General features: G+C 44.8%; 1 protein-coding gene across 3 annotated transcripts in view; it reads right to left on the bottom strand.

Moving 5' to 3' along the window:
• USP32 (ubiquitin specific peptidase 32) overlaps nt 1-8,113 on the bottom strand; it is a 244,139-nt gene extending 236,026 nt beyond the window's left edge. For all 3 annotated transcript variants that reach the window (XR_011026247.1, XM_068268724.1, XM_068268723.1), the window contains exon 1: nt 7,844-8,113. Coding sequence is in view for 2 of the 3 variants with exons in the window: in XM_068268724.1 (XP_068124825.1) it covers nt 7,844-7,901 (58 nt within the window). In the remaining variant the exon portion in view is untranslated. The remainder of the gene's footprint in view (nt 1-7,843) is intronic.
• Nucleotides 8,114-27,810: the final 19,697 nt, after the last annotated feature.

Genomic DNA, 27,810 nt, shown 5'->3' on the forward strand with positions numbered 1-27,810 from the left:
CAAGTAACACTCCATGGAGATCACAAAACATACAACACACCACACTGGGCAGGTTTTCATTGTGCAATTCAAAGTCTCTGTTGGCAGCCTTGAGATTCCACCCAATTACATTTTGGGAGCAAGTCTAACAAGAGATAAAGGGCTATATTTAAGAGCTGAACAAAACCAGTCAGATGTTACCAAAACCAGTCTGATATGTTTACGGATTCAGCAGGGGAGGCTCAAGACAGGATTTGCATGTCTCTTGTTTTATCCAAATGTTCTCATTTTACCAATTAATTTATGATTGACTTCATTATCCAAATAGCATAGAATAATAACTACGGTAAAAAAAATATCAAATTTTAACTGTTACAAAACAAGCAACATTTATGCAACTAAAATCACACAGTTCTAGCATTGTACACTGCAGATTCTTGCATGTGTTTACATTCCTTTGATAGACAGACTGGAACAAAAAACAGTTATGAAATATGTGAATATGGATGCAAACCTAAAGTTTGCTGATTTACAGACTTTTTACTTAGGCTCATCCTTTCTAGTAAGCTTTCCAATTACTGTAGTAATTGTGCATAACACTACTAAATACAAAGGAGAAACCTATTATGTAGTTTGCTATATTTCTTCCTGTAGAAACTCATTACTGTCAGGAACCATAATAAAGAAACATGTATGGTAAAAACCTCTATTAGCTCACTTAAAACAACATTTCTTTAAGTGGATCTACATGCAATATTTGCAAGTGTTTCGAAAGAATGTACAAAGGGTCAGAATGTCTTGGTTGTACCACTACCTGGTCTCTTTTGAGAAAGATTCCTTACACTTCCTGTGGTTTTTCAGTAACAAGTAGTGAGGTAATCTATCCAATCAAAAGAAAAAAAAATGCATTTCTGGAACTTTGGGAATCAGCTAAAGGTTGGGTAAATCTACAAATTTTAGTTCATCCACTTGCTACCAAGAAACTAATGTAAAAAAGGAAAGAGCATTCCCTCACTCATGTTCAGCACCACCAAAATACCTTCAGCAGAATCCTAAACAAAGTCACCCTGGACCAATACTGTACAGTGAACTGGCATCTTTGAAAACAAGGAAGTTCCTATTGCTCAAGCATTGTTTCTAGAGCTATGAAGTATTACTGTGTGACAGGAATTGCTTGCAGAAACTAGCCCAAAACTGTAGATACCTTTTGTCCAAAAATGATGATCTGTGGTTGTTTCAGGTGATAGTTTACCCATCACTGCCTAGACACAGGCATTTTGGTGGCTAGTATGACCTCTATATAAATGCCTAGAAACTCCAGTGAAACCACTAGCAAGTGCCAAGTAGGCACCTGTTTTGAAAGTCAACAGATAACCAGTCCTGTGAAAGTACCAACTACAAGTGCTTCTAATGCGAATGTGCTTTTATGGTGCAAACACCCGCCATACGGCTGCAAACAACGGATCCGTCAGACCCTCCCGCTGGGTGGACGTTCAGCCGCCAGTAGCTCTGTTGGCAGACTGATAAGGCTGTTTCTGAACAATCCGCTGAGCGGATCAAAGCATGATTAGTTTGCCTTCAGCGCGTACACACGGGCTACTGTCAGCTGAACGTCCGCCCGGCGGGAGGGTCTGACGGATCAGTCGTTTGCAGCGGTATGGCAGGTGTACGCGCCTTTAGGGTTAAAAGTAATCAAGTTGAAAAACTTAACCCAGTCATTGCTATTTACATCCAGATAAGATGGCACCAGACAAGTTCTGCAAAGAATAAAAAGGGGATGGTCGACCAAGCAAGGTATACCCTGTATATAGCACAGTTAGCAGATCAGATGTCCTGATGACTAGGTGATCTTATCTGGATTCAGATCTGTTATGCCTTGTACACGTTAACCCCTATACATACATACATACATACACACACACACACACTAGATGACACATGGCCGAGGCTATTGTTAATGAGGTCTCTGCAGTGCACCCAGCGTGCTAAGCAGCCTACGACCTGTCAACTGGCAATCCGCCTGGTGGATTGCTTCAACCGACTGACAGTCGAGAGCATTATTCTCTCCAACTACCCTGCCAGCCATGTGACATGTCCAAGCCATACAGCTCCCCGCAAAGAAACTGAAAACATTGTTGGCCTGCAGGATATAGACATGTCTTTCAGCCTGAGCCCAGCCATGTTGACTTAGGGATTGGGTACCGATCGCTGATAGGCAGCATTCCTTGTACGTGTATACAATGCTTTAGACCAGGGGTAGGGAACTTTGGCTCTCCAGCTGTGATATAACTGCAAATCCCAGCATGCATTTGCCTTTATTAATCATGACTTTGGCTGTCAGACTCCTGCAATGCATTGTGGGACTTGTAGTTCCTTAACAGCTGGAGAGCCAAGGTTCCCTACCCTGCTTTAGACTGTTCTCAGGAGAGGCCAAGAACCTAGCGTGAACAGGTATCCCCGAGGTCACTAAATGATTCAGCATGCCGATTGGCGTCAGTGTTTACAGTTCTCCTTATCCGGCGTTAGTCTAGGGCACCCTGCAGGAAAGCTCATAAGGAAATTGCACTAAAGTGATTGGGTAAAGGTGGCCATACACTGGTCGATTTGCCATCAGATCGAGACCAACAGATAGATCCCTCTCTGATCGAATCTGATCAGAGAAGGACTGTATGGCTGCCTTTACTGCAAACAAATTGTGAATAGATTTCATCATGAAATCGATTCACCATCTGTGAAGCTGCCGCAGCCTCCCCCCCTCATATATTACCCGATCAGGCCGGTGCGAGTCCCCCAGTCTCCGCTGTCTTCTCCGCGCTCGGCTCCAGCTTCACTTCACGTCCGAGGAAGTTTAAACAGTAGAGGGTGCTCTGTTTAAACTTCCTTTCGGGACAGGAAGAAGTGAAGCCTGCTGGAATCCAGCAGAGAATAAGCAGCGGTGACAGCGGCGATACGCCCTGGCCGGATCAGGTAATGCATTGCCGGTAGCGTCAGTCGTCGGACATTCGAACACCGCTATCGACGCACTCCCGACCTGCCGGTGATCGAGCGAAATATTCCGACACAGACCAATGGGAACGATCGATTTCGGACGAAATCGATTGTTCAGTCAGCGTTTGCGCAACGATTTCACAGCAGATTCGATCACAGTGATCGAATCTGCTGTATATCGGCGGGAAAATCGTTAGGTGTATGGACCCCTTAAGACAGCACCCTCTCCAACTGCTAGGTTTCAGATATTTTATAGTAAAACTACAATCACACTATTTGGTCAATCACAATGCTTTGTGTTGTAAAGGGTGCTGTGATAGAAGAAATGTTCTCTATAAGGGTTCCTGCTGGATCCCCTTAACTAGACTAGCACCCATTAACCCACTTGCAGAAGCCCCTCTGTCATTCCTGATGCAGTTGTCCCTTATACAAAGGGTACTCACTTTCATAAACTTGAGTGCTTTTCTCCTCGCATCTGTACGTCTTTAAGCCCACATTTGTGTTCCACCATCCTAAGTACAACACTTAAAGAGGAACTTTAAAGGGAACCTGAAGTTAGGAAAATTACTTAAAATAAACACATGACGTAGCTGCAAATGAATATTACATACTAACCTCACTGTCAGTTCCTCTCAGAAGCTCACCATTTTCTTCTTACAGTGATCCCTTCCAGTTCTGACAATATTTTGTCAGAACTGAAATATACCAGTTGCTGTCAGCTATCAGCTGCTGTCAGTTACAACTGAATGTGCAAGGTAATGGCCATGTTTTCCTACGGCTCAAGTGGGTGATATTACAGTTTGACAGTGTGCTGACCAGGAAGCTCTTATGGGGTAATGGCCATTTTAAAAATGGAGGAAAGAGAATTCCATTAATCACAGTGGACAAACAGGACGCAGGAGAGGAGAAAAAGATTGAGAAATAGACTATACAGGAGGTAAGTATGACCTGTGTATGGTTATTTTGACTTTTTATTATCAGTTCAGGTTTTCTTTAACCAAGGATGGAACTTCATTCTGATCAATAGCTGATATCCCCTTTCCCACCAGAAATATTTACATTTTTCTCAAATAGATCATCAGGGAGGTTTGAATGGATGATATTGTGGTAAAACCCCTCCCACAGTGTGATGTCAAGACCAAGGTCCTGACAGCTTGCCGTTTGTAAACCATGTTGCATTGTGGGAAAGAACAGCTTTTTCCAGCTGCCAAGCAAGCAGCAACCCCTTCTGTACATAGAACTCTCAGTAACGAACATTCTGCACAGATCACCGGGCAGAACTAAAGAGGTCACCACCAAATACATTTCAGAACATAAATCAGGGAGAGGAAAGATTTAACAATGGGCAAACACTGACTAAATAATTTATAAATGAATATTGAAGAAAAAAAAAAAAGCAATTTTATTGTCATTTTCACTACAGTTCTATTTAAAGGATACCAGAGGTCAAAAGTTTTGGAGAAAGGGAGAGGGGGAATAGGGAAGCAGGCATATACTATCACCTGCCCTGATGCCCACCGCCGTTCTCTCTGCACCCCCATAGCTTACCTAACAGCCCCCTGAAAAGCCCCAGGATCCATTTCTGGTCAGCCTCTAGTAGGCAGGCACTGGCCAGGCTGCACGTCCCACAGCATGGCCAGGAGCGCTCTCTGCTGTATGTACTGATGTCATACGTATGCGTCGTGAGCCCCCGCCACGCTGTAGAATCTACAGACCGACCAGAAGTGGAAGCCAGGGGGGGTTTCGGGGGGCTGTTAGGTACGCTATGGAGGGCAAAGGTGGGCTTCAGGACAGTTGATAGAATATGCCTGGTCAACCCCCCCACCCCGTTTTTCCAAAACGTTCGACCTCTGGTATCCTTACATGCTTCTAAAGAAGTAAATCTTACCATTCTTTAGAAAAATGCACTTACAAGACAACTTATAGTGTGACCAATACAAAGGAGTTCTGTGGCCTGTACATGGAATTTTCCTAAAACATACAATGCCGCAAAAGCATGTAGTGTTTAAAGGGAACCTAAACTGAGAAGGATATGGATTTTTCCTTTTAAAATAATACCAGTTGCCTGAATCGCCTGCTGATCCTGTGTCTCTAATACTTTTAGCCACAGACCCTCAACAAGCATGCAGATCAGGTGCTCTGACTGAAGTCAGACTGGATAAGCTGCATGCTTGTTTCAGGGTGTGATTCAGCCACTATTGCAGCCACAGAGATCAGCTGGACTGCCAGGCAACATCCATATCACTCTCAGTTAAGGTTCCCTTTAAGTGGCCTTAAAGTGAACCAGAGACGAAGCACCCTCATGTATTATATCATATATATCAGTGGGGACATTAGAGAAAACACCTACCCTGCTCTGTTTCATTCTTCGCTGCTCAGCTTGCTTGCTATAATCCCTGATAAAATCCCCGACTGAGCATTAAGTCTGGCTTTGCTCAGGAATCATTATAGCTGAGTCTGTCTTTTCTGAGGTCTTTTCAAGCCCAAGCCTGCTCCTTCAGGCTCTGCTATAATGACTCAGCTATAATGATTCCTGAGCAAAGCCAGACTGAATGCTCAGTTTGGGATTTTATCGGGGCTGATAACAAGCAGGCTGAGCAGTGAAGAATGAAACAGAAAGCAGGGTAGGCGTTTTCTCTAATGTTCCCAATGATAAATATGGTAAAATACATAAGGGTGCTTCGTCTCTGGTTCACTTTAAAGGACATCTGACGTGAAAGGGATATGGAAGCTGCCATATTTATTTCCTTATGAGCAATACCAGTTGCCTGGCTGCCCTGCTGATCATCTGCCTCTAATACTTTTAGCATAGACTATGAACAAGCATGCAGCAGATCAGGCGTTTCTGACATTGTCGGATGACAAGATTAGCCCCATGCTTGTTTCTGGTGTGTGTCAGACACGACTGCAGGCAAATAGATAGGGCTGCCAAGGAACTGGTTTTGTTTAACCATATTCCTCTAACTTCAGTGGTCCTTTAAAAGGGAACCTAAACTGAGCGAATTTAAAATAAACAGAATACACCTTGAAATAAATATTACAGACTTCCCTCGCCATCAGTTCCTCTCAGAAGCTCACCATTTTGTTCTAACAATAATTCATTCCAGTTCTGACAAGATTTTGTCAGAACTGAAATACATCAGTTGCTGTCAGTTACATATCAGTTATATATCAGTTGCTGCCAGTTATAACTGAAAGGACAACTGATGAGCAAGGTAATGTCCATGTTTCCCTATGGCTCAAGTGGGCGATATTACAGTTTAATAGTGTGCTGACCTGGAAGCTGTTATGTTGTAATGGTCATTTTTAAAATGGAAGATTAAGAATTCCATTGATCACAGTGCACAAACAGGACGCTGGAGAGGAGAAAGAGGTCAAGGAGTAGACTACAGGCTAGGCAAGTATGACATGTGTGTGTTTATTTTAGCTTGCCATTTTCAGTTCAGGTTTTCTTTAAGCAGGTACACACGCTAGAGTGTTCTCAGTCAAGGCCACACCACAGCAACAGCCGCTGGGTGCAGTGGAAATGGGCCCTAGGGCCCTTTTCCACTAGCAATCGCTTGCGTTCACGCTGAACGCTAGCGATTGCTGAATCGCAATTACCGCCGATTCCCCGACGTTCGCGGCCGCGATTTTGCTATGCTATGCATAGCAAAATCGCGGAAAAAGTCGCTCCGCGGCGCGATCGCGATCAAGTAAAAAACGAATCGCGGTAGTGGAAATTACCTACCGCAATTCCTATGTTAAAAAGCAAACCGTAGCGATTGTAAAATTGCTAGCGGTTTGCGTTTTTGCGATTCAGCCAGCGCAAACGCGCTGGTGGAAAAGGGCCCTAAGGGTTTTGTTCACACTGCAAGTGATACCTGGCATTTGTGCTTTACAGCCCTAGTTACATGCTTTGACAATGTAAATTCCATTCTTAGGGAGTTCACATTACAAATGTGGTTCTGGCTGGCTTTAAGAAAACAACCTGTAAGCAATTTGGTGGTATTTTCTAGTCTCTTGAAAAAAGGAGCCCATGGAAAATCCCTGTCTGCACCAGTATCAGCTCTAGCAAGCTCCAGTCAGACAACCACTGTGAAGTGCCAGCCCACACCAAGCAACACCTGCTAAAGTGACAATCAGCTCTAGAATTATTTTCAGCCTTTGTGTCAGTGTATTTTTTTATGTCACCACCTCAGAGATCACTCCTTGAATATTGGAGTTCCAGTATAAACACTCAATGGGAAGCTTTGCACAGACTAATAAAAATAAAAGACAAGGAACTAGGTGTTTTTCTTTTACACCTTACAATTACAGTAAAGCTTGGAGACACTCAACACAAACATAGGCATTTACTTCTCAATCCTATATTCTATGCACCGAGATAGTAAGGTCACCTGTCCTGCCCAGAGACAGATAATGCTCTTCAAAACACCAAAAGTAAACAATTCGGTATGAGAGAACAATAGGCTAAACACCACCTCCAATAGCAGTGAGTCTAGCACACAAACATAAGCACAGTTTATCCTTGCACAGCCTTTGGAAAGACAGCATAGACTGAGGAAATGTGTTGTGCAGCCAGCCTGTGTGTGTGTGTGTACGGCTGTCACAATGGCTGGATTAGATGCTGCTGCATTTCTCCAATGCTCACAGGCTGGCTGTCTGGGAGAGGTAAGCAAAGCTACGTCAGGAGGGCAGCGATCACCCTGCAGCAGTGTTGTAGAGCTGTCAGTCATCGCTGGTGGTCACCCACGTCCTGCAGCGTCTTCCCTGCTTGTCACTGACCTTTCCAGCCCACTGCCCCAAGACGAGCAGGCCTCTGCGAGCCAGCAGTGCTGTCCAGCAGGTTACCCTACTTCCTGATCGCAACCTGACAAGCCAGCCCACTGCTCACCTCTTTTAACGGCTTCATCATACGTGAGGAAACCAATCCGGGACTCCTTGGCCCCCATGATGATGGCCCGTATCAGGAATAAGGGAGCAACCTTCTCACTCCATGTCCGGTAGGTTGCCTGTCCCAAGGGGAGAGGGTTCCCGCCCCACTTATGCCAAGACTGCCGTGCTACTGTACTCCGCTCCACACACCATCACCTGCTGCCTCACATCCAGCAACATCAGGAGCCCCGCCCTCTCCTGCTCTCTAGCCGTCGCTTCCTCTAACGGAAGCCCCGCCCACCACGGAGCCGGTCACATGACCCACACACCACTGCATCACTCGGCCCCGCCCTGCATCGTCTCTTCCACTTGATTTGTTACATTGCTGCTATTTTTCTGCTAGTGAGGAGCCGCACTTTGCAGTGTATCAGCTGCCCGCTTTGCTCTCGTCGCTAGCACGCTGACAGCACCAAAAGCGACGGTAAACACGGAGTTGTTCATGTGATGTGCGACCGGACTTTAGTCAGACATCTTTCAACCGGGCAAGCCTACATCTCTATCACTGACTGAAAGCACTTTAGTTGCGAGTGTTTACGGTGTCCTTAATAGGCCAAAGTTTTTCGAGTATTGCTAACATGCTACAGTATGTTTGAGAACTCAGCGGCTAAAAAGGATTACCATACACTGGTCGATAGGGCCAAAAGATCCCTCTCATCATAATCTTATCAGAGAGGGATCTATGTGATTGGTTCTCTCACCATATTGCACATAGAGTTGCATGAGATTAAAGAAAAAAAGTATCTAATCATGATGCAGTGCAGCGCTATGGGCCATCAATCGATATCTTTCATCCAATACGATTGCCCAATTTGATTTTGCCTTAAAGTAGATTACAGCTGGCATGGGGCACGATTTCTAGAGCATTTGATCAAATGATGGAATACAAAGGACAGACCTGATGGGAGACTGAGTCTCAGAAGTATCTACTCCCCCTAGTAGTCTCCCATCAGGTCCATCCTTTGTATATACGACTGCTTTTTCATAGATTTGAAAGAATGTATTTCGATTGGCTGAAACCGAACTTTGGTTGTAAGTATAAATACTAGATAGTAAGGACATGTTAGGGTAGTGACAGGCTTGACAAAGGAACAGCTGCTCCAAAATGTCACAGCTGCTCCAAATGTCACATAATTACTATTTGGTGTCAGCCATACTTTATTTCCACTTATACCTTCATCATGCCTCCAGTCACACCTGATCACATCTCTCCAGTCATACCTTCACCACACATCCATTTACACCTAATCACACCTTCAGTCATGCTTTGATCGCACCTCTAGTCACGCCTGATCTAACCCCCAGTTTTACTTTCACCATGCCTCCAGTCTCGCTTTCATCACATCTCTAGCCCCGCTTTAATCACTCCTTCAGTCATGCCTTCATCACACCTCCAGTAACAACTGATATATTCTCCAGTCATACCTTTATCATACCTGCTCCAGTCAAGCTTACATCCAACCTCTAGTCATGCCTTCATCACACCTCCAGTCACACCTGAGCACAAGTCATGCCTTCATCACACCTCCAGTCACACTTGATCACATGTCATGCCTTCATCACACCTTCAGTCATGCCTTCATCACACCTCCAGTCATGCTTTCATCATATCTCCAGTCATGCTTTCATCATATCTCCAGTCATGCCTTCATTACACCTCCAGTCATGCCTTCATCACACCTCCAGTCATACCTGATCACAAGTCATTCCTTTATCACACCTCCAGTCATGCCTTCGTCACACCTCCAGTCATGCTTTCATTACACCTCCAGTCATGCTTTCATCATATCTCCATTCATGCCTGATCACAAGTCATGCCTTCATCACACCTCCAGTCATGTGTAAGGATCGGTGTCAGCACGCAGAGAGAATCTGATTATTGGTGATATGCAGTATCGCCAATAATACAGACGTCACCCGATCATTGATGATCTGCAGAATCACCAATAATACAAGTGCGACTAACCTCTGGACACCTAACACAGTAGATAAACGATAACAACAGTAATGATAGTACAAGATCGTGGAAATATCCACCACACGGCGATTCCTCAGAGGTGTGGTTACCTCTGAATGGGAACCCCGTGTGTGAGATCCTCAGTCCAGGCAAAGAGAGGAATCTTGGCCTCTGGCAGTAATGGTCTGCTAGGGCAGGCGTCTCGGACAGGCAAGCCTCAGAGATAGCCCTACAGTGGGAGACGTTCCACTGAAGGGAGAAAGGTCAGGCGGCAAAAGGTTCGGCAACAGAGAAGGTGGCAACAGTACAGAAACAGAAACCTGATTCAGAGTCGTTTAAACAGGCAGGGTCGGCAACTTGAATCAGATAGGCAGAAGTACAAGAGCGATAAGAGTAAAGAGAAGTCAGAGCAAGCCAAGGTCAAAACACAGATAAATATACAAGATACAATCCTAATCTAAGGTGTGACGTCCTTGGTGACAACACCTGGGAAACTGAGCTAAGGTCTGAGTGCTAACACTATGTGTATCACGACAGCAGACAGTGAGCAAATGACATCTGTGGGCTTAAATGCAGAAGCCTTGTTCCACCAGCCCGCCCAAGGGGCTGGAATTGAAGTCAGCATGTGATTGGCTGGCTGAGGTCAGCTGACCCTTCTTCTCAACTGATAAATGGCCTGCCGCCTCGCACGCGTGCGCATGACCCTCTGCCTCTGAACATCAGAGAGGCCAGGTCATCGCACGCCCGCGCACCGAAGTCCGCTGGCTGGGTAGCGGGACCCGCCTCCATGCTGTCAGCCGCAGCGGTGACTGCCTTGCTCTGCGCCGGCGGCTCCGTATGGGATTCGGAAACCGCTGGCTGGGAAGCGGAGGCCGCCGTCATGCTGCCCTGCGCAGCGGCGGCGGCTCCGCTATTCCTCACATCATGCCTTCATTAAACCACCAGTCATGCTTTCATCATATCTCCAGTCATGCTTTCATCATATCTCCAGTCATGCTTTCATCATATCTCCAGTCATGCCTTCATTACACCTCCAGTCATGCCTTCATTAAACCACCAGTCATGCTTTCATCATATCTCCAGTCATGCCTTTATTACACCTCCAGTCATGCCTTCATCACACCTCCAGTCATGCCTGATCACAAATCATGCCTTTATCACACCCCCAGTCATGCTTTCATCACACCTCCAGTCATGCTTTCATCATATCACAAGTCATGCCTTCATCACACCTCCAGTCATGCCTTCATTACACCTCCAGTCATGCCTTCATCACACCTCTAGTCATGCTTTCATCACACCTCCAGTCATGCCTTCATTAAACCTCCAGTCATGCTTTCATCATATCTCCAGTCATGCCTGATCACAAGTCATGCCTTCATTACCCCTCCAGTCATGCCTTCATTACCCCTGCAGTCATGCCTTCATTATACCTCCAGTCATGCCTTCATTACACCTCCAGTCATGCCTTCATTACACCTCCAGTCATGCCTTCATCACCCCTCCAGTCACGCTTTCATTACCCCTGCAGTCATGCCTTCATTGCCCCTCCAGTCATGCCTTCATTACCCCTGCAGTCATGCCTTCATTACATCTCGAGTCATACCTTCATCACACCTCCAATCTTGCTTTCATCACACATTAAGTCATGCTTTCATCACACCTCTAGTAAAACGTGATCACTTCTTCAGTCATACTTTCATCACACTTGATCACATCTAGAGTTGAGTCTTCATCACGCCTCCAATGACATCTGATAGCACCTCTAATTACGGCTTCTATCACTGCCAGTCATGTTTTCATCACACCTCCTATCACACTTAATCACATCTCCAGTCACACCTGATCACTTTTACAGTCCCATCTTCATCACACATCGAGACCTGTCTTCATCACATTTGAGCTATCACTGCCATTTAGTTATTATTGCACTAGCACCTTTAAAAGCGATAGTTTAATAAAAGTGATTTGTAAAAAAATAGCGATATCGATCATCGGTGATATGCAGTTATTGCTCAAGTGTGAATGGGCCCTCAAATAGGAGAGATGAAGAGAGAAGTAGTGCAGTGCCAGCCACCATATGTTGCATTCCAGAGCTGGCACAGTGCTTGTCTGCTGCTTAAAGAGAACCCGAGGTGGGGTTCTGACAATGCTATCCCCATACAGAGGCTGGGTCTGCTTATATTGCCCAGCCTCTGTTGCTATCCAGATCCCCCCCTAAGTTCCCCCTGTGCTCTGCTATCCCCCATAAATCACAGCCGCGCTGCCGACACGCAGTGTGTCACAGCGGGCTGTGTTTACATCTGTACTGGCAGTCTGCGTGCTCCCCCTGCCTCCTGCATAGCTCTGGTCCCCGCCCGCATCCCTTCCCTCGCCGCTGATTGGAGGGAAGGGACACGGGCGGGGACCGGAGCTGTGCAGGAGGCGGGGGAGCACACAGACTGACAGTACAGATGTAAACACAGCCCGCACAGCGCGGCTGTGAATTATGGGGGATAGCAGAGCGCAGGGGGAACTCGGATCTGGATAGCAACAGAGGCTGGGCAATATAAGCAGACCCAGCCTCTGTATGCGGATAGCATTGTCAGAACCCCACTGTGGGTTCTCTTTAAAGAAAACCTGTGACTAAAAAAAGTTCCCCCGGGGGGTACTCACCCCGGTTGGGAAAGCCACCGGATCCTATCGAGGCTTCCCCCATCCTCCTGTGTCCCACGGTGGTCTCGCTGTGCTCCTCCAAACAGCATGGATGTAAATATTTACCTTCTCGGGTCCAGCGCAGGCGCAGTATCGTCTCTCCGCTCAGAGATAGGCGTAAATAGCTGATTGCTGTCAGTCCACTCTACTGCGCAGGAGAAAGTCTCCTGTGCCTGGGTAGTAGAGCGGACCCGACGGAGATCGGCTATTTACGCCCCCGCTGGAGCCAGGGAAGGTAAATATATCAAGCCTTGTCAGGCTTGTCGAGCCAGGATTGCAGGAGGCTTCGGGGGAGCCAGCGCTTGATTGCCTGCAGCTACAGGGGAGGAGGAAGCCTCATTGGGACCCTAAGGCTTCCCCCTCCGGAGGTGTGTACCCCCCAAGGGAACCATTTTTTGTTACAGAGTCTCTTTAAAGTAAATGGGATGGGGGGAAGGAGATTTTTACTTACCTGGGGCTTCTTACAGCCCCTTGTAGTCTTTATCCCTTTCGGGACCAAGAACATTAGAGTTACGTCCTCTGTGTGGCTGCCTGGTGATGACAGGGTTTAACTCTAACATCCTTGAAGCCCCGCCATGATCGTGCGCACCCGAGAGGGGAGATTAAGCTGTCATATGACAGCTGACATCTCCCCTCACTGATGAGGAGCCATGGCAATTGACTCCTGATTACGTGATCATTACGACTGCTGCTGCCGATCGTAATGATCACTGAAGAGGAAGAAGAGGATCCACTCACCTTCCTGACGCTCCCCCAGGGATTGTTGCTCCCCGTCCGGCGTCCATCCTCGCACTTGATGACGACAGAGCAAGGTCGCATGTCAGGGAGAGAGGAGGCAGCGAGAGCCATGGTTCTTAATCATGCTTCTGTTGTTGGGAGCATTCTGCACGAGCAGTCACAAGTCTTTATGAACTGCGCATGCTCAGAATGCTTCTGGATATAAGAGCGTGATAGAGGAGGCACGTGGACAGGGCAGGCGCCATAATGCGTAACCCAGAAGGGTCGCAGACTTGAAAGGGAACCTGACATGGCCCCAGTGTATTTATTTATACTTACCTGGGGCTTCCTCCAGCCCCATGAAATCCGTGGCCTTCCTCACGGTTCTCTCTGGCCCCTTTGTTCACTAGATATCCTAGTCATTAATCCTGCTGGCTGCACTCTCCTGCGCATGCGTGGCTTGGCCTGGCTCACACCCCATCACGCTCTTGTGCCTGGGAGCATTCTGCGCCTATGCAGAACGCTCCCAGGCACGGGAGTGCATGCGCAGAGGCCCACAACTGACCGCATCACCGACAATGATATCTAGTGTACGGAGGGGCCAGAGAGGACGGCGAGGGAGGCCACGGACCTCATGGGGCTGGAGGAAGCCCCAGGTAAGTATAAATAAGGCACAGTGTACCATCTCAGGTATACTTTCATTAGGGTGCTAGGATCATCCACCAGGCAACCTAGGCAGGTGCTTGGCGCTTGGCAGGTGTCAAGGGGCCCACCTGCGACCTTCTTTGACCTCTTTCCACATCAGCTTATCAAAAGGATCACAAGGGGGCCCCAAATCTACTACCTTGCCTAGGACCTTCTTCCATCTCTGGTGACCACTGAATAACAGAGAGGACCTAGAAGACACACAGGGACATCAAAGACCTCATGGGGCTGGAGGAAGCCCCAGGTAAGTATAAATAAGGCACAGTGTACCATCTCAGGTATACTTTCATTAGGGTGCTAGGATCATCCACCAGGCAACCTAGGCAGGTGCTTGGGGCCTAGCAGGTGTCAAGGGGCCCACCTGCGACCTTCTTTGACCTCTTTCCACATCAGCTTATCAAAAGGGGGCCCCAAATCTAATACCTTGCCTAGGACCTTCTTCCATCTCTGGTGACCACTGAATAACAGAGAGGACCTAGAAGACACAGAAGGACCTCAAAGACTACAGGGGACTAACAGAAGCCCCTGGTTAATAAAAGTCAACTTTCTCCCCTGGGTCATGTGTACGTTAATGAAGTGCTCAGCTGCTGCTGCTGCTGCTGCATTGGGTAAAGGGGGGGGGGGGGGGGCAGTCTTAGTGTAACTCTGGCACTCTTTCACTTTGGAATTTACAGAGGAGGTCCACTTAAAGAAATCATGGCAGGGACCCTTGAGTCCTTTATGATCTCCAGTTTAAAAAAAAATAAATTGTGTTTATAGGGCATTCCTCAAGCCAAATACGTTTTTGTTTTGTTTTAATACCCTAATTTCCTATAAACTAAACAAGCCACACCCACAGCTTCTCCAGAGTGCCTTGGCGCTTGCAAGGGATTGTGGGATTTCAGTCTGGGCAGGTGAAGAAGGTGTTACTAGCTATAGATTTCAGAGGCAGAGTTTTCAAAATCTGAGAGCTGCAGTGCAGATACAGTTCAGTTGCCTGTGTAATGGAGGAGATAAGAGTGGAGTTTTCACAGAATATGCAGATTAGCATGCCTAGATACAGATAAGCTTGCCTGTGTGTGTAATTGTGTAATAGTGACAAGCAGAAAACATATCTGCTCCCATTGTATCACAGGAAAAAATATTAATATACTGTTAAAGCTGTTGGAAGATAGATTTGCTGTGTAAACTATCTAAACTTTAGATAAGATATATAGACAAGTCACTTGTTATATTTAGTTTTTCATCTCGGATCCGCCAAAAGCCGCATACCATACTGCAAAGCATTCTGGGGCCCTCCCCTCGGCTGCTAATGAGAAGTTACAGGGTCAAGTTACAATAGCATGTAACTCAGTCCAGCGCACAGCACTGATAAATCTCCGGGCAGAGTACACTGCAGGAGTCCGCTATTGTTCCTAGCCACATGGCTAATTAATATTCACTGCACAGTACTGTTATTCAGTAAGAGCTTTTCTGTGAGTGGAATCATCAGGAAGCAGGCAGGACATGACACATTTGGCTTTATAGGAGACAGACAAACATGGAACCTGCCATGAGCTGTCAGGAGCATCATTCTCTGCAAATACTATATAAAGATTCTGTGAAATCCAAACGTGGACAGTGAAATGCATATGTAATGTAAGTACAGCCAATCTTTAGCTACTGATATATGTGTTTATTTTTTCTGAGACCTTATACCTAACAGCTCCTCTTTAATACAACCACCTGGCTTTTAATGAAACTTTTCACAGAGTTTTCATTTATGCAGCTGTGCAAAGTGCTTGCCTGCTGTTTTGTAGGGATTTGTGGGCGTCTGTCAAAATTTGCCAAAAACCTGTCAGATGTACTACAGTGTTTATCGGGCACCTAGAATTTCGATTTCATTGCATACTTTTTTCTTTTTTTACATATTCTTTATTAATTTTTCAAATATAATACATTTAAAAATAGACAGTAGCTCAATATACAAAACATTAAATTGTTTCCCGGACATCCAGATCAAATCTCAATTTCCTCGAACATTTATTTATTCACCTCAACCACTTTCTTCCCATTTTATCTCCCCATCTTCTCCACTGTGCCTCTCTTCTTCTTGCTGGGGGCTGCATACTTTTTTCAACAGCAAGAATATAGGACCATTGCTTGTGAACATGATCTCTCCCAAATACTTGGCAACAATTTCATAAACACTTCACAGGAATTTTCAGAACACTGCCATTCGAGACTATTGAGCGGTTGATGTTCTTATGATGTTTTTGGAATTTTGCTTTAAAGGGATACTGTAGGGGGGTCGGGGGAAAATGAATTGAACTTACCCAGGGCTTCTAATGGTCCCCCGCAGGCATCCTGTGCCCACGCAGCCACTCACCGATGCTTCGGCCCCGCCTCCGGTTCACTTCTGCAATTTCAGACTTTAAAGTCTGAAAACCACTGCGCCTGCGTTGCCGTGTCCTCGCTTCCCCTGATGTCACCAGGAGCGCACGGTGCAGGCACAGACCATACTGGGCCTGCGCAGTGCACTCCTGGTGCCATCAGCAGGAGCGAGGACACGGCAACGCAAGCGCAGTGGTTTTCAGACTTTAAAGTCTGAAATTGCAGAAGTGAACCAGAGGCGGGGCCGGAGCATCGGTGAGTGGCTGCGCGGGCACAGGATGACTGTGGGGGACCATTAGAAGCCCCAGGTAAGTTCAACTCATTTTCCCCTGACCCCCCCCCCTACAGTGTCCCTTTAACTGCATAGTTATCAAGCACAGAGCAGCTGTCAAACCAGGGCTGTGGAGTCACTAGCGCTTAGAAATCGCTCCTAGTAGGTTTCTGGCGTGAAGCTATGTATAAATTTTGTCAATCAAAATTATTGTTTGTGGTGTCTGTTTCAAGTTGCAGTGCTAAAGTCTAAATTTTCCCTCTGTTCATAATGATTAGCTACACAATTCTAAGTTCTATACACACGCTGTTGCTTTAATTTAAAAAAAGGTGGGGGAGGGGGGAGTCTGCAGGTTTATCAGTCACTGAGCTGTGCAGGACTGGCTAAGTCCTGACTAAGTCATGAACTGCATGCAACACAGAAAACTCCTGTGATTTGGTTGCTGTGTGAGTTTCCAATTAAAAATCTTTAATTCCTCCCTTATGAAAAACTTTGGCAAAGTAGACATCCATTCTCGACCCAGTTATGCACCTTTTTTTATTCACCTCAGGTTGTGCAAATAATTAAAACACTGACACTTAGGGTGGGAGGGGTGTGGCTTGTCTATGGTGCAATAGGACGCTGAGTCTCAGAGCTCCCGCCAAGAAATAGCCTTTTTCCTTAGAAAAGCAATTACCGTATTAGCGGCAGAATTTAGAAGCAGGAGAAGTCCGGCAGAAAGTTTTTTGTCACCACTTACATCCAGCAGTTCCTTCAACTTCTGACCTGTGCAACAGCCATGTAAGAGGAGCAAGCCAATATGGTGCTGGGACCGAGCGGCAAGGAGAAGGAGAGGGGAACTGCAGACAAAACAGCTCCAAGCAAATCCCCTGGGCCCAATAACGGTTAACCCAGGTCAGTGCTCCCCTACCCATTCAGAAAGTGTTGATTCCTATATTTCAATGTAGATTTAAAAGACTACATCTGCTCACTACCTAAGATGCGTGAGCTGGACTGAAGGCACATACAGATGTGAGCTAGTGGATGTGAAACAGAACATATGATATATAGGGTTGAGGGTACTGAAAAAGGCCTTGAAAAGCTCAAACAAACACAGGCAGAGCAGCAGTGCATGATAGAACAGTTAGCACCAATCCAGAAAATATTCTTAAAGCATGACGTTCAAGATAACCACCGCAGGTGCAACAATGTCCAGGTCAGGAATTCCGGAGGCTGCTAAAGCTGCAGATCTCATGCCCACATTGACAGGCGTCTTTAACATGCTGCTGGGAAACTCCAGAGACAACCCTAATGAAATTGACATCCACCACACACTGGCCCCTATCAGCATGGATCCGGAGCGGCCAAGAGATGTACTATGCAGACTACACAACAGGTTTTACACTAAGTGGGTCCACAGCACAAATCCTGACGCAAAATCAAAAGGTTCATTAATTGGGGTGCATAAATCCCTCCCTCTTACTGGCACAGAGTTCTTAGCTGATCCCCAGGGCAGGTACGTTTTCTTAAAAACCAGGGGATGCCTTTACACCTTTGCCTCCATGTATCTACCTAATCAGAACCAAGGTCAATTACTTCTTAGACCCTTGAACAAACTGTAGGCTAAATCCAGCTTGGGATTCTTCCACAGGCTACTCCATTATTCCTTACGTATTGAGAGTTGAAATTAAACAAAACTTTATAGATACGAGACTGGTTGACAGCTGGAGGGCTCTAAAGCTAAAAACTAGAGACTTCACCTTTTATTCCTCCCACCACAATTATTTCAGTAGAAATGACTATATTTTAGTGTCCCACAGTCTCCTGGATGGGACCCTCACAGTAAACATTGGCCCTAAACTGTGGGCAGACCACTCCCCAGTCCTCTGTAGCCCGAAACTGTGAGAGGAGTTTCCTTATTCTTTCTCTTGGATATTGAACAATAACCTCCTAAAATACCCATCCTGCTCTAATGAGATTAAGCAAGCAATCACAGAGTTTGTGATCAATCACTCTAATGATGAGTCAGCGGCAACTACAAAAATGGGAGGCCCTAAAGTACACCCTAAGGAGGATCTTTATCTCCCATGGGTCCAGACTTAAGAAAGCATGGAACACCAAAATAGTGGAGTTTCTTCAGCAGGTTGTGGATTAAAAAAAGATAACCCAACTCAAACTCGGGTCCAATACAGACAATATTAGGAAGCTTTCTAACAGCAGACAACTCTCCCTGTTATATCAACAATCCCTTGAAGAGAGGGAAAAGTTCAATGGTTTGTAATACAAGAAGGGGGATAATTGCGACACTTATACTTGTGCATTATTTCAACCATCACCAAGGCTCCTCATTTGTCCCACCAGTTTCAGTGGGTGACAGCCAAATCAGCTATAAATCCTCTGAAATAGCAGCCACCTTTTCACGAATACTACCATAAATTGTACAACATTAGAGGCAGATATCATGACTTAGACCCTGGCACCTTTTATGAAAAAGTCTTCCAGTACATCAGTTGCACCAAACTGGGTACAATTGACCCCTGGAAGGTGAAGGCATTGGACGAGAAGTTTACTGAGGCAGAGATGTTAGTTGGCATAGAATCCCTGAATTTAAACAAATGCCAAATGTTAACCGGGTCTCTGTACCACCTAACAACAGTTTGTAGTTTCTTTCCTGGGCTTGGACAGAGGTTTCATCTTGTGTGACAAGTCCCTATGCCATCTATCAATGATTTTCTGAAATATGGGGCCATTAACAATGTCCAATAATTGGGGTGTAAATTTAGGCTAAAATACACGATTGAGCTGTCTGTGAGGAACAAAGTGACTCACATTTAGTTGGGTCCTGAATAACAGACTTTTAGGGCTTAAAGTGAACCTCCGGACTAAAAATCGACTCAGCAGCACTGAAAAGGCCTAGTGTTTCTTTAACAGTTTAACAGCATCAGAACTTTGTTTCTCTTATCCAAGCCTCATTTTTAGCTGCACAGAAGAAAACTGCCCGTGCTTTTTTCCCCTGATGCTGTGCAAAGCATGATGGGATTTCTGATGTTGTTGCTCTCGTTCTGCTGTTTTGGTGCAAAATTATTATTTTTTTGACATTTTGAATTTGACATTTGAAGCCTAGCGTGTGCAGCTGAGAGGGGTTATCAGGACACAGGACAGTTGGAACTGTGTCTCCTGCTCCTTGTCACCTCCTTTCAACCAAAAAGATGGCTGCCCCCATGACAAAGATGGCAGCCCCCATGAATCACAAACATTTGCCTGTTCTTTTAAAACAGGGTGGGTAAAAAATTATATTATCCATCTATTCTAATTAACATAACTAATGTAACTTAATGGCAGTATGTTTGTTTAGGCTAAAGTTCCCCTTTAAGGGAGTTGTCATAGAAACCAATTGGATGTCGTCTCAGAGTCATGGGCGCTCCACTGTGCAGGGGGGGGGGGGAGGGAAGAGGGATCTGTTGTGCACAAAATGTAAGATCTAAAGCTATGCCTCTCCTACCCAGGAAAGCTCTGCTGTGTAGTACAACCCCAAATTCTACGTTGTCTAAGATTGGTGATAGCAGACCTGGGATAGACGACAAGTGGAATATATGCCTGGTTTTGACCCATGTATGTAGGACTACTGCTGTCCAGAATGTCAACAACTCTTGCATGGGCCTTTCATACTTATGCATCCACAGGATAGCCCATGGGTCTAAAGGTGAGTTCTCTGCTTCTAGGCCAAACAATTGTGTTTGGGCTGTGTTCTTGAACATATCAACTACTAGTGTGAGTTGGGAAGCCAGGTGATACTTTTGTGCCCATCCCAATTTGGCATAGAGTTTCCTTGAGGAAGCACCAATGGATTGTTTTGAACTTCTCTGCCTCAATGGACAAACACACACATGGATATCTTCTTATGCTGCGCTTGGTGCATGATCATGACCATCTTAATGGCATCTTTTACTTACCTACCATGGATCAGCGTAATTTTCACATTTTAGCACTCCTCCCTTTCATTTGCTAATAACTTTATCAATACTTATCACAACAAGATGATCTATATATCTTGTTTTTTTTGCCACCAATTAGGCTTTCTTTGGGTGGTACATTTTGCTAAGAATTATTTTAATCCTAGGCCATTTTAATGGGAATAATAAGAAAACATTGAAAAAAATAATTATTTCTCAGGCTTCAGCCATCGAGTTTTAAAATAAAATGTGCTACTGTGGATAAAAGCCACACATTTTATTTGCCAGTTTGTCCCGGTTATTACAACATTTAAATTATGTCCCTAGTTTAATGTATGGCAATTTTATTTGGAAATAAAAGTGTATTTTTTCAGTTTTGCATCCTTCACTAATTACAAGCTCTTACTTACAAAAATAACAGTAATATACTCTTATGACATACATATTACAAAAAGTCTGTAAGGTAATTATTACTTTTTTTAAATGTAATTCTTTTAAATTATGAATAAAAATATTTTATTTTGGTAACTATGGAAGAGTGGTGGAGGTAAGGGATTAATTTTAATGGGAGATGCATGTATTTGTATGTAATGCAATGTGTTAGAGTGCAATTTACTATTCGGTCACTTGATGTCCCCCCTCAGTTTATTTCTAATGTGTAGTGTTTACTACACACAAGCATTACAGGAAGTAACGCGTGTATGTTTTTACTTTAATTTTGTCAATGACCACACAGCATCTGATTGATGCCAGCAATTATTGATCACAGGCATTTAGATCAGTAAATGGGAACTGTGTTCCCATTCACTGATATGTCTACAAATGGCCAGCGACGAGAATGTGCACAGGAGTGTGCGAAACGACGCAGTGAAGTATGTATATCTAAGCCTCTGGAAAGGGAACACTCCTCCCGCGGGGCATAAATATACTGCAGGATTTTCAATAAGTAGTTAAAAATGAATTATTTGACATCCACTAACCAAGGAACTGATTCCCAAACATGTTTTTTTCCGTATCATGGGAAAGTACATGCCTTTGAAACTGCTTAAATATAATGTGAAGGCAGATCACTAGATAATTACATTTTTCTTAGGGTAATCGTTAATGAATTAATTTAAAATGTCATATTATTTTTGTTACCAGACAGCACGTCTAGAATATAACAATAGTTCAGGAGATGAAAACACTTAGTTAAAGAAAAAGAAGGAAATGCTCCACTAAACACCCGGTTTTATACACCTCCTAAAATGGAGAATTTTTTTTTCCTAAGAGAAGCAATGAAAGCAGGTTTGTGTTCAACTTATCCCTTTACAAAGGACAATGACATAGTAATTATCTGCTGTCATGCTGAAATGTGCTACATTGTATTTGGAGATAACATTTATAAAAGACTGTAGTGGATGCTGTGAGATATCTCATGCATTACCTTTGTGCCAGGACCAATGTTCAGTATTTAAAAACAAGGCTTTTTCCTAAGTTACAGGACAAAATAACATCTTTCCCTGAATGCTCCAAGTAAACAGATGTAAGGGTGAAGGAGAGGAACGCTGCCAGTTGGGCAGTCTGCTGCATGCCTTTGTGTGGAAGACACAATATAGTATTTGCACAGTAAGATCTTTAAATTGACTCTGCAAATCAATTTTAGTAATATGCCAAAGGGTAATAAATGAGCAGTGTGGTTTTCATACAGCGGAATGCAGCATTGCTTTAGATAACACAACAATCAAAATGATTTCTAGGTTTGTACGAGGTGTGCGCTTACACACAAAGAAAAATGAGGCGTGTTATAAAGGAAAAACCTCTGTTATATATTTATGTAGATAAATGTCCTGTGCTCAAGTGTACTGTGACCGGTGTCTACAATTCCACCGCATCCTTTTTTTTATTTTTTACACAGAGGCTAAGGAAATATTTTTTGTTATTTCTTTTACAACTGCTTTGTTTTATCTTGGGTATTGGAGGTGGCCATAAACTTATCGATTTGCCCATTTAATTCCCAGCAGATTCAATCACTCTAATCAAATCTGCCACAAATCAGATATCTATTGCCCCAACATGTCCTTTTTGAAAGAAATGATCAAAACTGTAGATCAGACGGGACAGAAAATTTCCATCAATTGAGGGCAGGGAAGCAACATGGTCAATCAATGGGCCCTAGTGTTGCATTGTATCGAACAAAGCAATGCTGCTATTTGATCAATTTTAAATAAATTCCTGCTGAAATGGTTGTATTTATACTTACCTGGGGCTTCGTCCAGCCACATGAGGTGTGTGGGCTCCCTCGCCGTCCTCTCCGTTCACTTGATATCCCCCTCTGTAATCTGGCCAGACATGGACAGTCGCGCGCTTCTGTGAATGCACGGACCGGCTACGTGCGTGCCCCGACTGCACTTCCATGCCCAGGAGCTTTCTGCGCCTGTGCAATACTACTACGCAAGTGCAGAATGTTCATGGCTGTGGGAGCATGAATTGGGGGTGCACATGGCAGGGTCGAGCAAAGCAGAGGTGCACGGCTGGCAAGATTACCCTCGGGGCATATCAAATGAATGGAGCAGCCGTAGAGGGCAGTGAGGGAGCCCACGCAACTTGTGGGGCTAGAGGAAGTCCCAGGTAAGTAGAAATACACCCGTTAATCATATCTCAAGTTTCCTGTGTATGGCTTGCTTAAGGCTCAAATATTTGCTACATTCTAAATCAGGGGTGCCAGTTGCATAGGTCATGATCTGCCAATAGATTTCAAAAGACTTCTGGGTACACTGCCTACCTGAGTGACATAAGCATTGTACTCTGTCTCTTTGATAAGATTATGATGTTTGCAAGGTGGTGAGCCATACATTCAGAAGCATTATGCTGCTGATTACAATTTTGCAGGACATTGAGCATGATATAGTAAGCATAATATTGGGACTCTATTTGGTCATGCACTGTTCTATTTGGCTTACTCAGGAGAACTCTATGATATGTATTTAATTGACTGGCGGCTTCTGGTAATCACTGATGAATCGAGACAGCTAATTTCAGCGCAGTGCTGTGCCGATGATTTAGGTGCCGCCGTAGGACGATGTTCTGTTTGTCACAATACACTGAGCAAGCTGATAGCATCTCCAGCCCTCAGCCTGTGGAAAATTTCACTCCCCCTCCCCTCTGCCTCTGAAATCTCTGGCTAGTAACCTCCTCCCCCTCCTGCCCAGACTGAGCTCCCATAAGCCCTTGCTACCTGGGACTGAGTGCCAAGGCTCTCTGAAAAGCTGTGGGCGAGGCTTGTTTAGTTTATAGGGTATTAGAGTATTAAAACAAAACAAAAAAAGTATTTGGCTTGAGGAATGCCCTATAAACTATATGAAAGGAACACAATAATGCAATGAGTAAATGTTTATCTCGGATCCACTTTAACTGTCCCTCAGAAGAGCTCACAACCTAATCCCTACCATAGTCATATACCCATCCATCATAGTCTAGAGCCATTTTTTAAGGAAAAGCCAATTTACTTATCTCTATTTTTTTAGGATGTGAGGAAACCAGAGTGCCTAGAGCAGTGATGGCTAACCTTTCAGAGGCCAAGTGCCCAAACTGCGACCTAACATCGACTTATGTATCGTTGAGTGCCAATAGGGGGGTTTGCCACAAAATGGGCGTGGCCATGACATTGTATGGGCGGAACTAACGTAAGGATGTAACAGCGAGGCATAAGAAAGCAGTGTTTCCGCCATGTTGTGGTGAAACGAGGATTCGCATCATGGGTGTGCAGAAACTGTGTGATGCTATTTATTAGTATACCCGCCGTAACCCCAAAACAGCAACTATAACCAACTATGACCATTAAATAATAAATGCAGCAACAGTTACCCCAGACACCAGAAAATAAACGCAATGTGGGCAACATTTCAGCAGAAAATAACGCAATGTTGGTGACATTTCAGCAGAAAATAATGCAGTGGGCAACATTTCAGCAGAAAATAAACGCAGTGGGCAGCATTTCAGCAGAAAATAACGCAATGTGGGCAACATTTCAGCAGAAAATAAACGCAGTGGGCCACATTTCAGCAGAAAATAAACGCAGTGGGCCACATTTCAGCAGAAAATAAACGCAGTGGGCCACATTTCAGCAGAAAATAAAGCAATGTGGGCAACATTTCACCAGAAAATAAATGCAGTGTGCCACATTTCAGCTGAAAATAAACGCAGTGGGCTACATTTCAGCAGAAAATAAACACAGTGGGCCACATTTCAGCTGAAAATAAAGCAATGTGGGCAACATTTCAGCAGAAAATAAACGCAGTGGGCCACATTTCAGCAGAAATTAAACGCAGTGGACCACATTTCAGCAGAAAATAAACGCAGTGGGTCACATTTCAGCAGAAAATAACGCGATGTGGGCAACATTTCACCAGAAAATAAACGCAGTGGGCCACATTTCAGCAGAAAATAACGCAATGTGGGCAACATTTCACCAGAAAATAAACGCAGTGGGCCACATTTCACCAGAAAAGAACGCAATGTGGGCAACATTTCACCTGAAAATAAACACAGTGGGCCACATTTCAGCAGAAAATAATGCAATGTGGGCCACAATCACCAGAAAATAAACACAGTGGACCACATTTCACCAGAAAAGAATGCAATGTGGGCAACATTTCACCCGAAAATAAACACAGTGGGCCACATTTCACCAGAAAATAAACGCAGATGGGGCCCGAAGCCCTGTACTGAAGACACAAATAGTCTCCAGTACAGGGCTTCGGAGGCTATCTTCCCGTAGCCCTGCTCTGCCTCCCGGGAGACTGCGGCCTGGAGCGGGGCTGCGGGCTATGAACTAGCGTGGCGTCTAGTAGACGCTGCTGCCAGTTCATGCAGCATTGGCGTGCCAGCAGATTCGGCTATGCGTGCCATAGGTTCGCCAACGCTGGCCTAGAGGAAATGTGGGCAACATTTCAGCAGAAAATAAACACAGTGGGCCACATTTCACCAGAAAAAAAACGCAGTGGGCCACATTTCACCAGAAAATAAACACAGTGGGCCACATTTTACCAGAAAATAAACGCAGTGGGCTGCATTTCACCAGAAAATGAACGCAGTGGGCCACATTTCAGCAAAAAATAACGCAATGTGGGCAACATTTCACCAGAAAATAAATGCAGTGGGCCACATTTCACCAGAAAATAAACGCAGTGGGCAGCATTTCACCAGAAAATAAACACAATGGGCCACATTTCACCAGAAAATAAACACAGTGGGCCACATTTCACCAGAAAATAAACGCAGTGGGCAGCATTTCACCAGCAAATAAACACAATGGGCCACATTTCACCAGAAAATAAACGCAGTGGGCCACATTTCACCAGAAAATAAACGCAGTGGGCCACATTTCACCAGAAAATAAACGCAGTGGGCCACATTTCAGCTAGAAAATAACGCAATGTGGGCAACATTTTAACAGAAAATAAACACAGTGGCCCACATTTCACTAGAAAATAAACGCAGTGGGCCACATTTCACCAGAAAATAAGCACAGTGGGCCACATTTCACCAGAGAATAAATGCAGTGGGCAGCATTTCACCAGAAAATAATCACAGTGGGACACATTTCACCAGAAAATAAATGCAGTGGGCAACATTTCACCTGCAAAAAAAGGAATGTACTCACCTGACAGAAGTCTCCTCTCCCGACCGGCCTCTGGCGCGCAGCTCCCCGGACGATCCTCCTGCAGTCTCCCGCACTGACAGGCAGAGAGCAGGGCTACGGGAAGATGGGGCCCGAAGCCCTGTACTGGAGACACAAATAGTCTCCAGTACAGGGCTTCGGACGCCATCTTCCCGTAGATCTAAGTGTTTTTAGAGTTTTATCTGAATTTCCTTGATACAAGTTCTGATTGCTGTAAGTTTTTCAATAAAGTTTTTTGATATGTGACATAGTGAGGCCTGGTTTGTAGAGCTCTTCTTGGAGGTTTTTTGCAGATCTAGTAATCTGAGTTTAAGGCCCACAAACACCTGATACATCTGCGCACATGAGGTGGTTTACATGTGCAGCAGAAAGATTGTAGGATGTGATGTCACTGGAAGACCATCAAGTTAATACAAATATTACTAAGGCGGGGTTTTAGAAACCCAAAAAAGAGGTCTCCCCCTCTCTCTGGTATCCCAACTATTTGGGACCCTCTAAACATACAAACAGCAATCTCGACTTGGTCAAGTGATCGTTTTTTAATTTACATCTGTGGGGAGGAGTGAAGGCAGCTAAAATAAAGATGGCATATAGAATATCTGACGTATTACAGGAGGAGATTGAAAGTGCTTTCTCAAAGAAAGAGGTCACTGATGGAAAAAAGATAGTGAAGGATAAAGAACCACTCTGGCAGCTTTTCAAAGGGCACCGTTATCTAGTAGAGAAACAACTAAAACGGAGGTGGAATGTCTCGTTTTTACAGTCTTACTATAAAGCTAAAGTTATCCCTCATGGTATCCGTGAGAGAATAGTACCGGCTGATAACCTAATGTCGGAAAGATTTAAGAAAGTTTGGTCTGAGGATTGCCTGCAGAGGGGTCTTCACATCTTAAAACTCTTCATAGAAGAGGAAAAGGTGCAATTGGAGGAGCTGTCAGAGGTGGTTGAAAAAAGTGGTGAACAACTGGATAGATACAAAGATGACCCAGAGTTTGAGAAATTGAATAACAACTTAAAAACCCATATAGAAAAAACTCAATTCACAATTAAGAAAATGAAATTATCCAAATTTCAGAAAGATATTGCAGAATGGGATCTGTCAACGGTATTTGATCCGTCTCTTAGGCCTAAACGAGGTAGATCTAAGTCAAGAAGGAGAGGTAGTGGCAGTCGACCAAGACGGCCCGCCCCACCTCCAAAAAAACAAAATGAGGATAGAAATGGAAAGAACATGCAGAGTAGTGATGAAGACAGTGACAAACAAGTAACTTTTTTAGATCAGGACGAAATGGAGGACGAGGACGAGGACAGCGACGACCAGGACAGAGACAAAGGTACAATAAGAGAGAACAGGGTGGCCGGTCGGGGAGAGGGAGGAGTAAAGGGAGCTGCAGGGAGAGAAATGCCGAGGAGAGGGAGGAGTCAGAACAAATAGAACAAAAACAACTAGGTGTTAATGTGGTTAATCTGTCCAATTTTCCATTAGAAGATCGACACGTGTCGCTGCTCTCCAAGGGACTCACTTTTGCCCCCGTTCAGAAGGGAGATGAATTCACTGTTTATAAGGATATTCTCCTGTTTTTAAGGAGAGTACAATTAAAATTAATGTTTAAGGATAAAGAGCAGGTAAAGGACAACA

Source organism: Hyperolius riggenbachi, chromosome 2, assembly GCF_040937935.1.
Source record: "Hyperolius riggenbachi isolate aHypRig1 chromosome 2, aHypRig1.pri, whole genome shotgun sequence".
Taxonomy (NCBI): domain Eukaryota; kingdom Metazoa; phylum Chordata; class Amphibia; order Anura; family Hyperoliidae; genus Hyperolius; species Hyperolius riggenbachi.